This window comes from Protopterus annectens, chromosome 10.part0 (genome assembly GCF_019279795.1).
Source record: "Protopterus annectens isolate FY-2018-M chromosome 10.part0, PAN1.0, whole genome shotgun sequence".
Lineage (NCBI taxonomy): Eukaryota > Metazoa > Chordata > Ceratodontiformes > Protopteridae > Protopterus > Protopterus annectens.
The window spans coordinates 1,096,968,020-1,096,980,927 of NC_056744.1; the positions used below are offsets into that span (position 1 = coordinate 1,096,968,020).

The following is a 12,908-nucleotide window of genomic DNA, read 5'->3' on the forward strand; positions in this document are numbered from 1 at the left end:
GATTCATCCAAAAGGACAAGAGCTAAATATTTCTGGGAGTTTGCATCTCATAAGGAGGGCATATGTCTGGTCTGGAACAGCTGAGGCATCAGCCAAGGTTTCTGGGAGCAAACCTCCAGAAAAGAAACATGACAATAAGTGTCATGATATAAAATATCAGGAGACCAAGGACAGTGTGTCACATGGCTTGGGTTTTCCTTAGTCCAGCAGCTCTGGACTCAGTGAATCACCTTCACTGTCCCCATCTTCAGACTGTGTGTTGGCCAAGGCTTCTTGAGTGAACACTGTGCAGGCTACATTGCCATTGCCTCTGTATGTCCTCCCCAGACAGATGACAGAAAGGTGTTTTTTTTATGCCATGGGAGCCTCTGTGTCACAGCATTGTTTTCTTGTCATCAAGGGTCGACTCCCAATAGTCTTCATTTGTCAGAAAGTTCTCAATGTCTAAGTGGAGAGCCTGGTCATTCACCCAGTCTCCAAGTTCTCACAAAGTGGCTTTTTTTGGATCAAGGAGGCCTAAGACACTAAAAGCCAAACTGGCAGCCATGAGTTTACCACAATGAAAGTTAAGCAGTGCCTTATAGGTTCATAGGTTCATAGAGTAGTACTAGGTTAACTGTCATTGTGGGCCATTTTCAGCCTAGCCAATTACCCCATGTGAGAATCAAACCCTGCACCTTATGTTTGTAAGGTAAACATCTTAACCATTATGCCAACCTCCCACCCCTTCATTGCTTTCACTTTCCAGGCTTTCTCTCAATGACTTCTGCTAGCTTAGGATTTCCTGTCATTGCTGAAGTTGAAGCAGCATGCTGTGGAGGTACCTTTGTTGTTTGTGCACCCTTCTGAAATAAGGGTGGCACCTCCTTTGGAGGATTCAGACACCCCCAATTCTGATTCAGATGGATTGCCCTGTGTCAGTCTTTTTTTTTGCTTCTCTCTAATACAGATCTGACACTGATGTTACCTTATTCTCTGCCCCTCCATAAAAGGATTTCTTCTTTGGGGACATCCTTCATAAGGAGAAGGAGATGTACTAGTGGAAGTTTAAGTAGTTAAAGGCCCAGCTCAAATACAGAACCTCCATGGTTCTGCATGAGACTTGGTCTCTTGCTGTTCATCCTTTTATGAATGGATTGGAAGTATGTGGTGGTTGTTGCATCTATGGGGCTGGAATCCCTCCCTTCTGCTCTCCCTTTGCACCAGTACCTCTTTCATGTCAAAGTAGTGACAGAGTTGTCCCTGAATTAAGCTGTCTCCTTACCCGTGTTTTTTCCTGACCATCTCAACAAGGTGAGGAACCTTGCTTTTCTTGGAGGTTCACAGATAGCTTAGATTTTACCTCTACAAGACAAAAGAATTTAGGAAAAAATGACCAGCTCTTGGTGTCCCTGGCTAGGGGCAGAGAGGGAAACTTTTAATAAGCAAACACTGGAAATGGCTTGCACATTACCTTACTCTCTTCACTTGGTCAGTTCAAAACTAAGCTCAAACACCACCTGGGAACAAACTGGATATGTCACTGTATCAAGCCTGGTTAACCTGTCTCTGGAATGTGTAAATCTGCTAGGTAGCCTACTATGTATTTTTATCCGATTCTCTCGCTGAATAACAGTACCTGACAATTTGTTATAATGTTTGCTCTTCTAATCACTAAAAATATTCTATATGTAATTTGTATATTCTGCCCATCTAATCTCTGTAAATAATATATTTGTTATTTGTAATATGTGACATGTTATGATGATTTGTTATTCCGTGGAGCTTTTCTCCCTGGGCCTCCGCTGAAAATGGACATGCATCCAGTCGGACTATCCCGGTCAACAAATGTAAAATAAATAAAAAAAAATAAAATAATCTAATACAGGACTGTATAAAAAGATTATGCTCCAATGGGAAGAATAAAACAAAATGATTTGCGCGTCCTGTAAGAGTGGGTAGTCAGACCATGAGTAACTACCCAATTTTTCATGAAGGTGTACTTGATGAAATAAAGGGAGTGAAGAGGGGACATGAAGGTGTAATTATATACAATGTTGAACTGAATGAAAATATTACTTTACAAAATAAAACAGTGCATGACAACGTAGGAGGACAGTGGAACTACAGTGTAGAAAACCTATACCTCCACAAGTGCACAAGCACAGGGCCTGCTTGACTTTGTAAACACAGACGCCTTGGAACAATTACTCTGGGTAACGTCTTAGACATTGTCCTTACTAATAAGAGAGCATCTTGCACCATCCCTAGCATATCATCACCCCTTGTTAGGTCTGATCATAAAACTGTCCATTTCCAAATAAAATTGAAACCAGAAGGCCCTCCTTTAATAACTGTTACGGAAACATTTCTAAGACAAACTATCTGCTCCTAAGTGATTTACTGTCAAACCTCAAATCCCCATCAGAACCAATAAACTCTTCTATATATGTAGAATCAAACATGTGAGCAACACTACACATCTCTGCCCTTGAAAATTCACATTCATGGAAACTGCAGTGAATCCTACAATCATGAAAAATGCATCTGGTCATGGCAGAGTAAGTGTACCTTTGGATTGTTTTCAAACCACGGGTACCTGCACACATTTTTAGGACCATGCATAAATGCATATGCTCTTTGATTTACCTTCCTGATTGTATTATATTTTATTCCTTGTTTAATACAGCACCACTTGTTAAAGTGTGTTTTAAAATTTGTAGTTTTGAATATTTTCCAGTAACCAATGAAACAAAATGTATTGATCAAAAATAACAAAATGAAATTTCAGACAATTTCAACCATAAAAGGCCATCAAGCTGCTGTCACTATAATCTGCCAATATCAGTCAATATTCACAATCTCTGAAGAAGTAAAAGTCACCTTCCATGTTAATAAGAGAAAAAGTTCCTGTTGACAAACAACTTTGCATTTCAGTGTTTCCTCTGCAAATTCAGTACCTGCTGCCTTAAAGAATAAATTATCTGTTACATTAAAAAATGGTGTGCTGGTGATATGCAATAGGGAATATCTGGAAAACTGAAAACAGGTTCAAAGTTACTAGGCATCTCATACAAAGGAGGATATACTCAGAAGTGTAGCACCCCACCTCCCTTTATGCTGCATAGTAGTGTCAACAATTGAGCTACCTTAAGTAGTAAAAGAACCCACAGCCTTCTGCACTAAAAGCAAGTGTGCTACCTCTTGCACCACTGACACAAAACAACAGTTATAAAACTCTATGACTGATGTTGATGGACTGTAATCCTCAGTGATTTAAAAAACAACACAAGCAAACAAAAAAAGACTGAGCAAAGTCAGTTAACTAGACAATACCCTTAAATGGGGAATTTTTAATGCACACACAGCTGTGCACTCAATTACTCCATTTGCTCTTGTTTGCATATCTCCCATTACAACAGATCTGTGCTTGCTGCTACTGAGTATATCGCATTACCACAGACATTGCCACCTTCCACTTAAATCTCTCACAGTTTCCATAGATAAGATTTGGACATTATTGTTGTCCTAATGCTGAGGTTTGTGGAGCTTATGGAAGTTCCCATTAGGTCCTAATGCTTGCTGTGTTTTCTGGGGATTATGGAAGTTCAAGTTCTCCAGCAAGGTCCTAATGAGACTTTTTTATTTATGGAAGATTGTTTTTTTTTTCAATTTTTATAGTGAAGCTGGCCGTAGTCTCCCAAGCCAATATGGGCCCTAGGCAGCTGCCTAGGTCGCATAATGCTGGATCCAACTCTGCCAGTTGTTTCAAGGTATGCACAATAAAGATAATCAGACATGAAGCAGATATCACAGACAACAGCAGTCTAAGCATTTTCTGTCCCTAAAGCAATTCCCTTTGAAATATCCAGGCAGACCAAGGCTGGATATAATTGAATCATAGGTCCAATGGAATAATTTTGAACTTTCAGTCATTTTCCATAATGTGTCAGTCCAAAGAAAAACATCTTTGCAGTCCATAACTACAGCACAAATGAGTGACTCATGGATTCTATTCTTCATTTAAAGTAATTCCATAGTGTTCCAATAAAAAGATAAGGAGTTACAGTAAATTTGAATAAAATATTTAAGTCTATTTTTCTTTAACAATAGTGTGTAGAGTGTAAATGTATATATTCTACCATGGCTACCTATTAGATTATTTTTTTACAAAAACAGGATATTTCATAATAGAACAGTTCCACATTTACTACTATGTTATGTTCAATATTCATTTAAGTTTTTATTTCACTGAAAAGTCTACAATAATGAGTACACAGGTGTAAAAGATCACTTTGTTCCAGAAACTAAAGAACACATTTAAAAGCTGTTGTTACTCTGTTTTCAAATTAAAATGATTAGATGATGTGCATAATATGTTAGCAATGTCTTCTGTTGATTATTTTGCTGACACCATAGCTAAAAATCACTGAACTGAATGGATAGTTAATTTTGACAACAACCAAGAGGAATATAATTTGGTTATTTAAGCTTTGTTTTCAACAATGGTCTTTCTGTCAGTTTAATGAGATTATAAATGATGTATTGCATAACTATATACAGGTGTCTCGTTTTAGTGAATAATATTTTGCTGTCTTATGTCTCCACAAACACTGCTGAGCAGGGAATACATTATGTCAGGGAGACAAAAGCAGAGAGCATTAACACTTTGGCAATAATTATTGTAAACATCTTACCATCATCATTCCGGGGTTGCTGGGGAAACATGTAGTTTGTTAGCACTCGCTGCTTTGTTTCTGGATGTGCTTCGGTCTGAAGAGGAATAAGCGCTTTAGACTGCAAGAGGGTAACAAGAAACAGGTTAGACTAGGACACTGAGAAATTAGAATTGTGCATTCTTTTTGTACCTACAATAAAATGCATTCTTTACAAGTGTCATTTAGCACACAATGTGGCAAAAAGGAAGCAAAACGTAGTGCAGAAACAATTGATTGCTGGCGGGGGGGGGGGGTCACTAAATATGAGTGAAGAAACACTAAATATTGAATATATGCAGACTCTGCAAAACAGTTAAGACTGGGATATAATGAGATCAACATTTTCAAGTGCTTTAGAAGGACTGAGACGGAAAGGAAGAAGTTTCAGTTTGACTGCATAAACCAGAAAAGGAAAACTCATAAGAAAGATGCAAAGAAACATACGAAAAACAGAAAGAGGAAAATAAGTTCTACTGTAACAAAGTTGAAGAGGCCCAAAGTGAGCTGACAACCAGTATGATATATGTTATGATGAGAGTAAACTTGCAATGGATAAAAGAATGGAGTTTTAAAAATATGATTTGCCCAGGTACATGAACATTCTTAGAAGTGTTTTTGGATAAATGTGAACATTCCGAAATTCATTGCCACACCTCCTTAAACTAAACAGGAATATTTATAATGACACCAATAAATGAATTTATTCCCTCATAGCAACTAAAAGTCAGAGGCTAAAAACTAATACTGGACACACACACACACACACACACACACACACACACACACACACACACACACACACACACACACACACACGCGCACTCATATATGACACATGCACCTGTGGGCAAGTTGGAAAATCACAGTCTCACCTGTTACATGTCTTTGGGCTCTGCAGGAAATCAGAGCACTCAGTGAAAACCCACATGGGCATAAAAGGAGCATATAGACACTTTACAGAAGGCACACTAGCTGAGAAGAGAACTGGAGAATAAAGAACCATGATGCAGCAATGTTAACATCTGCTCCTCTTTGTCAACAAAACATCAGTGACTGAAATACACAGATACAAAGAATATATCAAATACAGTTGATTGCTCATATATGTGTATTGCTATGAATACTCCTGTGTTCATTTTCTAATTGGATCTATTTATTGACTCTTCATGTATTCTCTTTTGTGGTTAGAAGGGATCCCTACAGGAAGTCAATGCACAACCCATTAACAGTAAATCCAAAATTTTAAATAAAAAAAAAAAATCTTCCATCTCTGGAGCTGACATACCCCCTTTAACCCCTCAAATGGGGACTTTACCCCTCATACCATACTTACTTAATTTTAAAACACCATGGTTGCACAACTGGAGGTAAAGGGAAACACTTTTCTTAGAGAGAAACGGTATCTGCGTATACTATGATCTTATGCTACAGAAAATATAGAAACATTCAGAGACTATTCTGTTTTGAGATTTAGGATTGTGGAGATTATAATAAATGGAAAAAATGTTGTTCAGTGATAGACCTCTTGCATCACACAGAGTATATAACCATATTCCCCAACCATACCTCTGAACTTCTTTACTCAAGAATTCTGGACAAAGCCAAAAATAATGGGGGGAGGAGGCAAAGGACCAACAAAATTTTGTTTTGTAAATGTCAGACTTTCTTAATTTAGAATATCTTTTGATAGGCATCACAGGGCTAGATTCTTTGAGACTAGAGTATGTGCAGTGAGGTTATTATTGGGTTGTGACCCTTAATAGACATTCAAACATGGAAACATTTTTGTACACATTAAAAAGGGTGTATCTTGCTTTTTACCAGCACAAAGCAAATACCACCAACACAGCTTTTCTGCCGTGTGTAAACATAAGGATTACACAAGCAATAATGCCCAACAGGGTGTGTGTTATTGTGGAAATAACACCTGCCCAGGGGTTTTCTGAGGCTTGACGCCACAGGAGGAGGGCTTCTACACCCCTAGAAGTGCATTATTTCACAATAACACACACCATGAAGGGCGTTATTGCACTCAGAAAAACGTCTGTCTGTAAAATTGTTGTGTTTTACTTATTTGTTTTATTACTATATGGTTTTATATATTTTTGATGTAAAACAGTTGCTCCTTATAATGCTTCAAAGTTGCTAAAGTATAAGTAAATACTGTTGGAAGAAGCATTTTACATCCAAAATATAGCTTTAAAAAAACTATATATAGATATTTACTTTATTTTTCAGTCCCTTACTCCTAAAATGTGTGGTTTCTTGTCAGTTATTTGGGACTGAAGTCACAAAATAATGACATACATTTGACTTTCAGACTTTATTTCCTTCAGAAATTTCATACAGAAATCCCGTTATTTAAGCTACTTTGTAATTTTATACGAACGACATTTAAAATCTGTTTCTATTTTTGAGCCGTTGTTCCCCCTTTATTTCAGACTTTATCTGGATTTCTTGAGCTAAATGGTGGAGAGGTATGCAAACCTCTTTACTGCTGCTGCTGCTGCCACTGGTCCATCGATGTCATACTTTGTCACACACACACACACACACACACACACACACACACACACACACACACACACACACACACACACACACTTTTTTCAATTTCATTTAGTTTTTATACTCACTTTTTTAAATTTTCTTTCTTTTTTTTAACATTTTGCTCTCACTAAACAGCAGAGGTGCTGCTTAGTGAGCTTAAAGTAATGGTGGTTATTTTCAGTCCAAGCTCCATGGCAGCTTGCTATGTTGCCATGAAGTGGTGGACTTGTTTTTCAGGGGGCATTATCTGTAGATTAACACCCTGCTGGAAAAATGTGTTCTCCAATCAAGGTGTTGATCTACAGGTTGCCCATTCTCTGATTCATAATGAGTCTTTGGTGGGTAACACAAAATGTCAACTACCAACAATTTGCCATACTCAAGAATAATTTATATACAATTATACAATGACCCTCCCATTAATATTCCAAAATGTGCACGCTGATTGGTCAGCATGCACGTTGTAAATCAGACTTTTTCCATTAGTATAAGTCTTTTTTTTTTCTTACAGCAATGGAGAAAGCAAGATCTCCGTTGCTTTTTAGAAAGTGTCTCGCTATGTTAAATGAGTTTAACATAGCGAGACAGCTTTCAAAAAAGCAATGGAACTTTCTCCGTTGCTTTTTGTAAAGCTGTCTCGCTATGTTAAACTCCTTTAACATAGCAAGACACCGTCCAAAAAGCAACGGAAATCTTGCTTTCTCCATTGCTTCCACTCACAGCTCTGATGTACTGCGTAAGCATACGCATGCACAGTACATCAAAACTGCCGCAGAATACCGGACAGCTGTGGAAGGGCAGCAAGGAGGCATTATACAATACCATTATTTAAGAAAACTAAGTATTTTTCTTCTTAAATAATGTCATTGCATAATAGCAATAACCCAAGCCTGGGTGTGGGTAATGCTGGATTTACCCACGGTTGTCTTTGTTTGGCCACTCGGGCTTCGATCTCGTGATCAAACCATGCCAACCGTGGGTAAATCCAGCATTACCCACACCCAGAAATGGGTTATTGCTTAACTATATGTTTTAGATATGACACCATCAATTTTTATTTTATTATCATTGGGATAGGATATCAAACTATTGCCATATGACTATTTTAAATATATTCTAAGCCTTCTACAATCAGACAGTATGTAGTAGTACACACAACAACAAAGGCACTTTTTTGAAGATGCATTTCCACTGCTAAACTGTTTGAATTGTTTGGTTTAGTAAGTAAACTGTACTGATCAGTTCTTATAATTTGCTACAGCAAATTTTGCACTTCAGTTCTAAAGAAACAGACTTTCACATTCATACTAAAAAAAAAACACTTTTTGAGAATCTTGAGACAAAGCTATACATGTGTCAAGCAATGCAAGTGAATGCTTTTTTGAAAATAGAGTATAGTATTTGAAAGACAGCTGAACACTTGACAGACTCAACTTACTCCATCCAATAAAGAATGCTTTTTTTGGAATTATTAGTGCAAATATGAACTGGCAGTACTAAATGCCTACAGACATCAATAGAATGGTCCTATATAAAAGCAGCTGGAGTAACAGGTTTAATGATTAAGCACTTTTCTTCAGGAGAAATGCTAGACTTGCATAATTGTAAAATACATTTTGGGGAAAAGAGTACAGAGGAAAATAAATACATTGTAACACTGTGTTAAAGTGGTGGTAATGCAAAGGAAAAAAGTTGCTAAACAAATTAGAATCAAATTATCAATAAGCCTGAAAAAAACAACGTAGAACCAGGATCCAAGCACCAACATTTATTAAACCCTTTTTGCCGAGGTGCTAGACATTTTAATAAATTTTGGCACTTGGATCCTAGTTCTATGTTGTTTTTTCAGCTTTTCTGAGACCTTTTGGGCTTGCTTTGTTGTTCCATTTATCAATAAGCCTGATCCTGCCATAGGGGTGGGATTTGAACAGAAATCCTGGCATTGGCCCTGGAGGATGCAGGCTGGGAGGGTGAGGAATGAAGGATTATTGGCTGTTTGTCTATTCTGGGGGGTGAGGAGGGTGGTGATTGCTTAAACAGCACACAAGGAAGTTGTGACTCCTCCAGTAGAGACTGGGGAAGCTACTTCTGTGTTTGACATGAGGGATGGGTTAGAGATGCTAGTTGACAATGACCCTTGCAGAAGTGATGGATGACCAGCACAGACAGCCCATTGCACATCCCCATTTAGCCTGCTAGCAGAGCATTTTATGCCATCCCTGATGACTGTCTGAATGCTGGCTCCTCCTTCTCTAACCTCACTCTGGTGGTAGTGGACGAACAGGATAATTGGCCAGGAGGGGGCTGATGGTTGACAGGCAGAAGCAATTAATGCAAAAAATATATATATATATATATATATATATATATATATATATATATATATATATATATATATCAAAGTATCAATAATCACAATAATTTGTAGGACAGGGCTGCTTTGCTAAACACGCTGAAGTTGAAAAAGATGTCAAGAGGAAAAAGTCAATTCTAAAGAATATTCTAATCTCTCTTATTAAGTATAAGTTAAAATACCAGAGTATATTAATAGTCACTGCATGTCATTTGCTTTTCAGCTTTATTTACTTACAATATAAAATTATTCTTTTGGCAGTTATTTTTTTCCACTTGGAAAACTAATACAAAGTCAAATGCTGCTTTATACAATCATATTAAAATACAATGTATTACTTCTTTGTTGCTATAACTGCTATGCAAAATGTCATCCATGCACAGCAGAAGGTATCAATGTATGCATTATAATCTATTTACTTCTTCCTTTGTGACATTTTAACTTCACAATAATCGAGTTTCACTTGAAAAGGTCACCCAATATACCTCACAGAATTTATTCTATTTTTGTAATGCTGAGTTAGTAATGTTGCACAAGTGACATTTGGCATTGCCAAATGCTTATTCAACACTGTACAGTCATATAATGCATACACACACACACACACACACACACACACATATATATATATATATATATATATATATATATATATATATATATATATATATATATATATATATGTGTGTATATAGATAGATATTGAACATGTGTGAGTACGGTATAGAATAAATGAAGTATCTTGTACTGTAGGTTTAGGGAATTAGTTTCATGATGAGTGCGGAGGAGAGGTTTCTAGAATCACCAAATCTGCATCTTTCTAACTGAAGCCCTAGTCTAGCCCTAGTTTAGATAAGTGTTCATGTAAATAGGTTCATAGGTTCATACTAGGCTATCTGCCCTAGGGCATTTATAAGCCTATCCAGAGTGTGTTTGGCTTTCGCCACCCATTTTAAATTAATTTTGCTATGCCTTTTTTTGAGGTTAGTATACTGTGCCTCTGTCTAACAGAGACACAGAAGTGATAGCCGGGGTAAACCTACGATCTCCCATCCACTCATCAAGATTCCTCTTGAAGAGAGTCAGTGTGGGACTCTGCCTAACCTGGACTGAGATTTTATTCCAGAGTGAAGGGAGCATCTGGGTTATGAATCTGTCCCTCCAGCATGTCCTATTTATTTCAGTGCTGAGGTTCAAGTCTCTGTAGCGTAGCTCGATGGGATTTGGATTTTCTGAGGTGCAGCATGTCCATTAATTCCGGGTTGGACATGGCTTTATACGTCAGGCACAGATCGCCTCTGAGCAGGTGGTATGCCACTGAGTAGAGCTGGAGTTTCTTTAACCGGGCAGCATATGGCATCTGTTTGAGCCCTTTGATCCTCTTGGTGAGGTACTTTTGGGGTCTTTCCAGTTGCTGCAGGTGTCTGGTAAGGTACATCCCAAAAGGGGCATTGTACTCAATTATGGGCCTGATGAGGGATGAGTAAAGAGGTACGATGACCTCCCCTGATCTAGATGTGAATCCCTTCATGATGTGTTTATCTGAGTGGAACACATATGAGTACTATGCTTTGCTATATCAATCCCATCTCTTGGCACTGCCTTTATGGTAGAGTTTTATAACTGTCCAGTATCTTTTTCATCTGTGAGCACTTGTTTTATGGGTGTTACCTCTGAGCCATGATTTTTTTAACTTGTTTTCTTAGTTTCTCTCTTTTTTGATACCTGAACTGAGCCTTGTAAACTGATTGTTTATAGCAGTAGGCATGAATATTAACAGTATTTGCATATATTCATGAACATTATGATAATGGAGTGGTGTCAATGTTTATGCCTGGTCTCATTTAAAACCTAACATGTAGACAAGTAAAGGTACCATGATATTTGTCATCTGGCAGCTGTTTCTGAGGCATTGACCTTAGTGTAAATATCCAAAACAATGTTTGTAGAAGTGACCTACAGGATAACACCAGCAAGTTGGCATCTGGATCAGCAGTGCTGAAGTTGATAATATCAGTTTAGTAGACAAGATTACTGTAATATAACTGTATGGAAATATTTTTGCTACATTGCAAAACAAGTGAATCTTCTACACTCAAAATTAAACCAACAGTCAGGGTTACAATGAAGGTCTGAAGTAGATTTTTCAAAGACGTGCATCTGGCGCATTTCTCCCCGGATCTCTGCTGAGAATGGGCTCTATCCCAGTTGTACTTTCCCAGTACCAGTAAACAAATGTTAAATAAATAAAATTAAAAAAAAAATCACTGTAAAGCCAGGTTTGCTCTGAGTAACTGCAGTTTTGTTTTATTTTTCTGCAGCACTTTGCTTTGATACATGATTTGGAAAAATTATTTTCTCACAAACCTTTCAGAACTCAGCAGGTACTCCCACTAGATTCTTTATAGACTCATAGATTTATAGATATTCAGAGGTCATTGAGTCTTATGACCATTTATGCATTGCCAGTACACTCCCCTCTGGCTGCATCTCCTTTCTCCATGACAGCCATATCAGTCATTCCTAAAGTAAATTTGTGGCTACACATCCAGCCATCTAGGTTATGTTTACAGGAATATAACGAGTCCTACTGCGTAGTGTGCCAAAGATTTGGGAGGCAATGGGTTACAAGCCTGTCCCTCCACAATGTTTTCATAATAAAATTAACAACAGCTAATTTTTAGGCATTAAGGGATGTGAAAAGCTAATGATGGTTTACATTTGGCCACTATAACTACGGTATTCCCTTTTTCTCTAGAGCTGGCCCTTGGTCCCCAGAGATGTTCCTCTGCAGAGTAAACCTCCAGAAGAGAAAGCTCAGACCCTTGACCTCTGAGAACTCTCTCCTTGACTTCTTCTGGTGACCAAACTGTGACTAAAATCTAGATTGCTAGCAATGAAAGTAGATGATCAGTCTCCACAGCAGCAGGGCATTAACCCATGAATGATGAATATGCTAACGATTTATCTGTTTTTCCATAGAGAACAAATGTGGCATGCCTTACAACAGTAAATGATTAATGATTTATATAAAACAGATGAAAGTTTTCCTTTTCTGTGCAAGTACGAAAGGAAGTTTATCTCCAGTGTTCACTACCCATTAACTCTTTCAGGCTTAGAAATATATCTGGTTACTCAAAAGCAAGATACAGACATATAATTAACTTTTACTTTATAAAACATTAGTCACACATCTATCATAAATAATCCAAATTACAAAACATTATGCAGACAAATAAAAATGGAATAATTGTTTCCAAAGTATGGGTTCATCGCACATTTGTAAATTCTGTAATAAGCAGATATTA

General features: G+C 37.5%; 1 protein-coding gene across 1 annotated transcript in view; it reads right to left on the reverse strand.

Annotated features, from left to right (window-relative positions):
• LOC122813494 (leucine-rich repeat-containing protein 7-like) overlaps positions 1–12,908 on the reverse strand; it is a 638,320-nt gene that overhangs the window by 547,831 nt on the left and 77,581 nt on the right. The window contains exon 4 of the mRNA XM_044085838.1: positions 4,677–4,776. Within this exon, the coding sequence (XP_043941773.1) occupies positions 4,677–4,776 (100 nt within the window). The remainder of the gene's footprint in view (positions 1–4,676; positions 4,777–12,908) is intronic.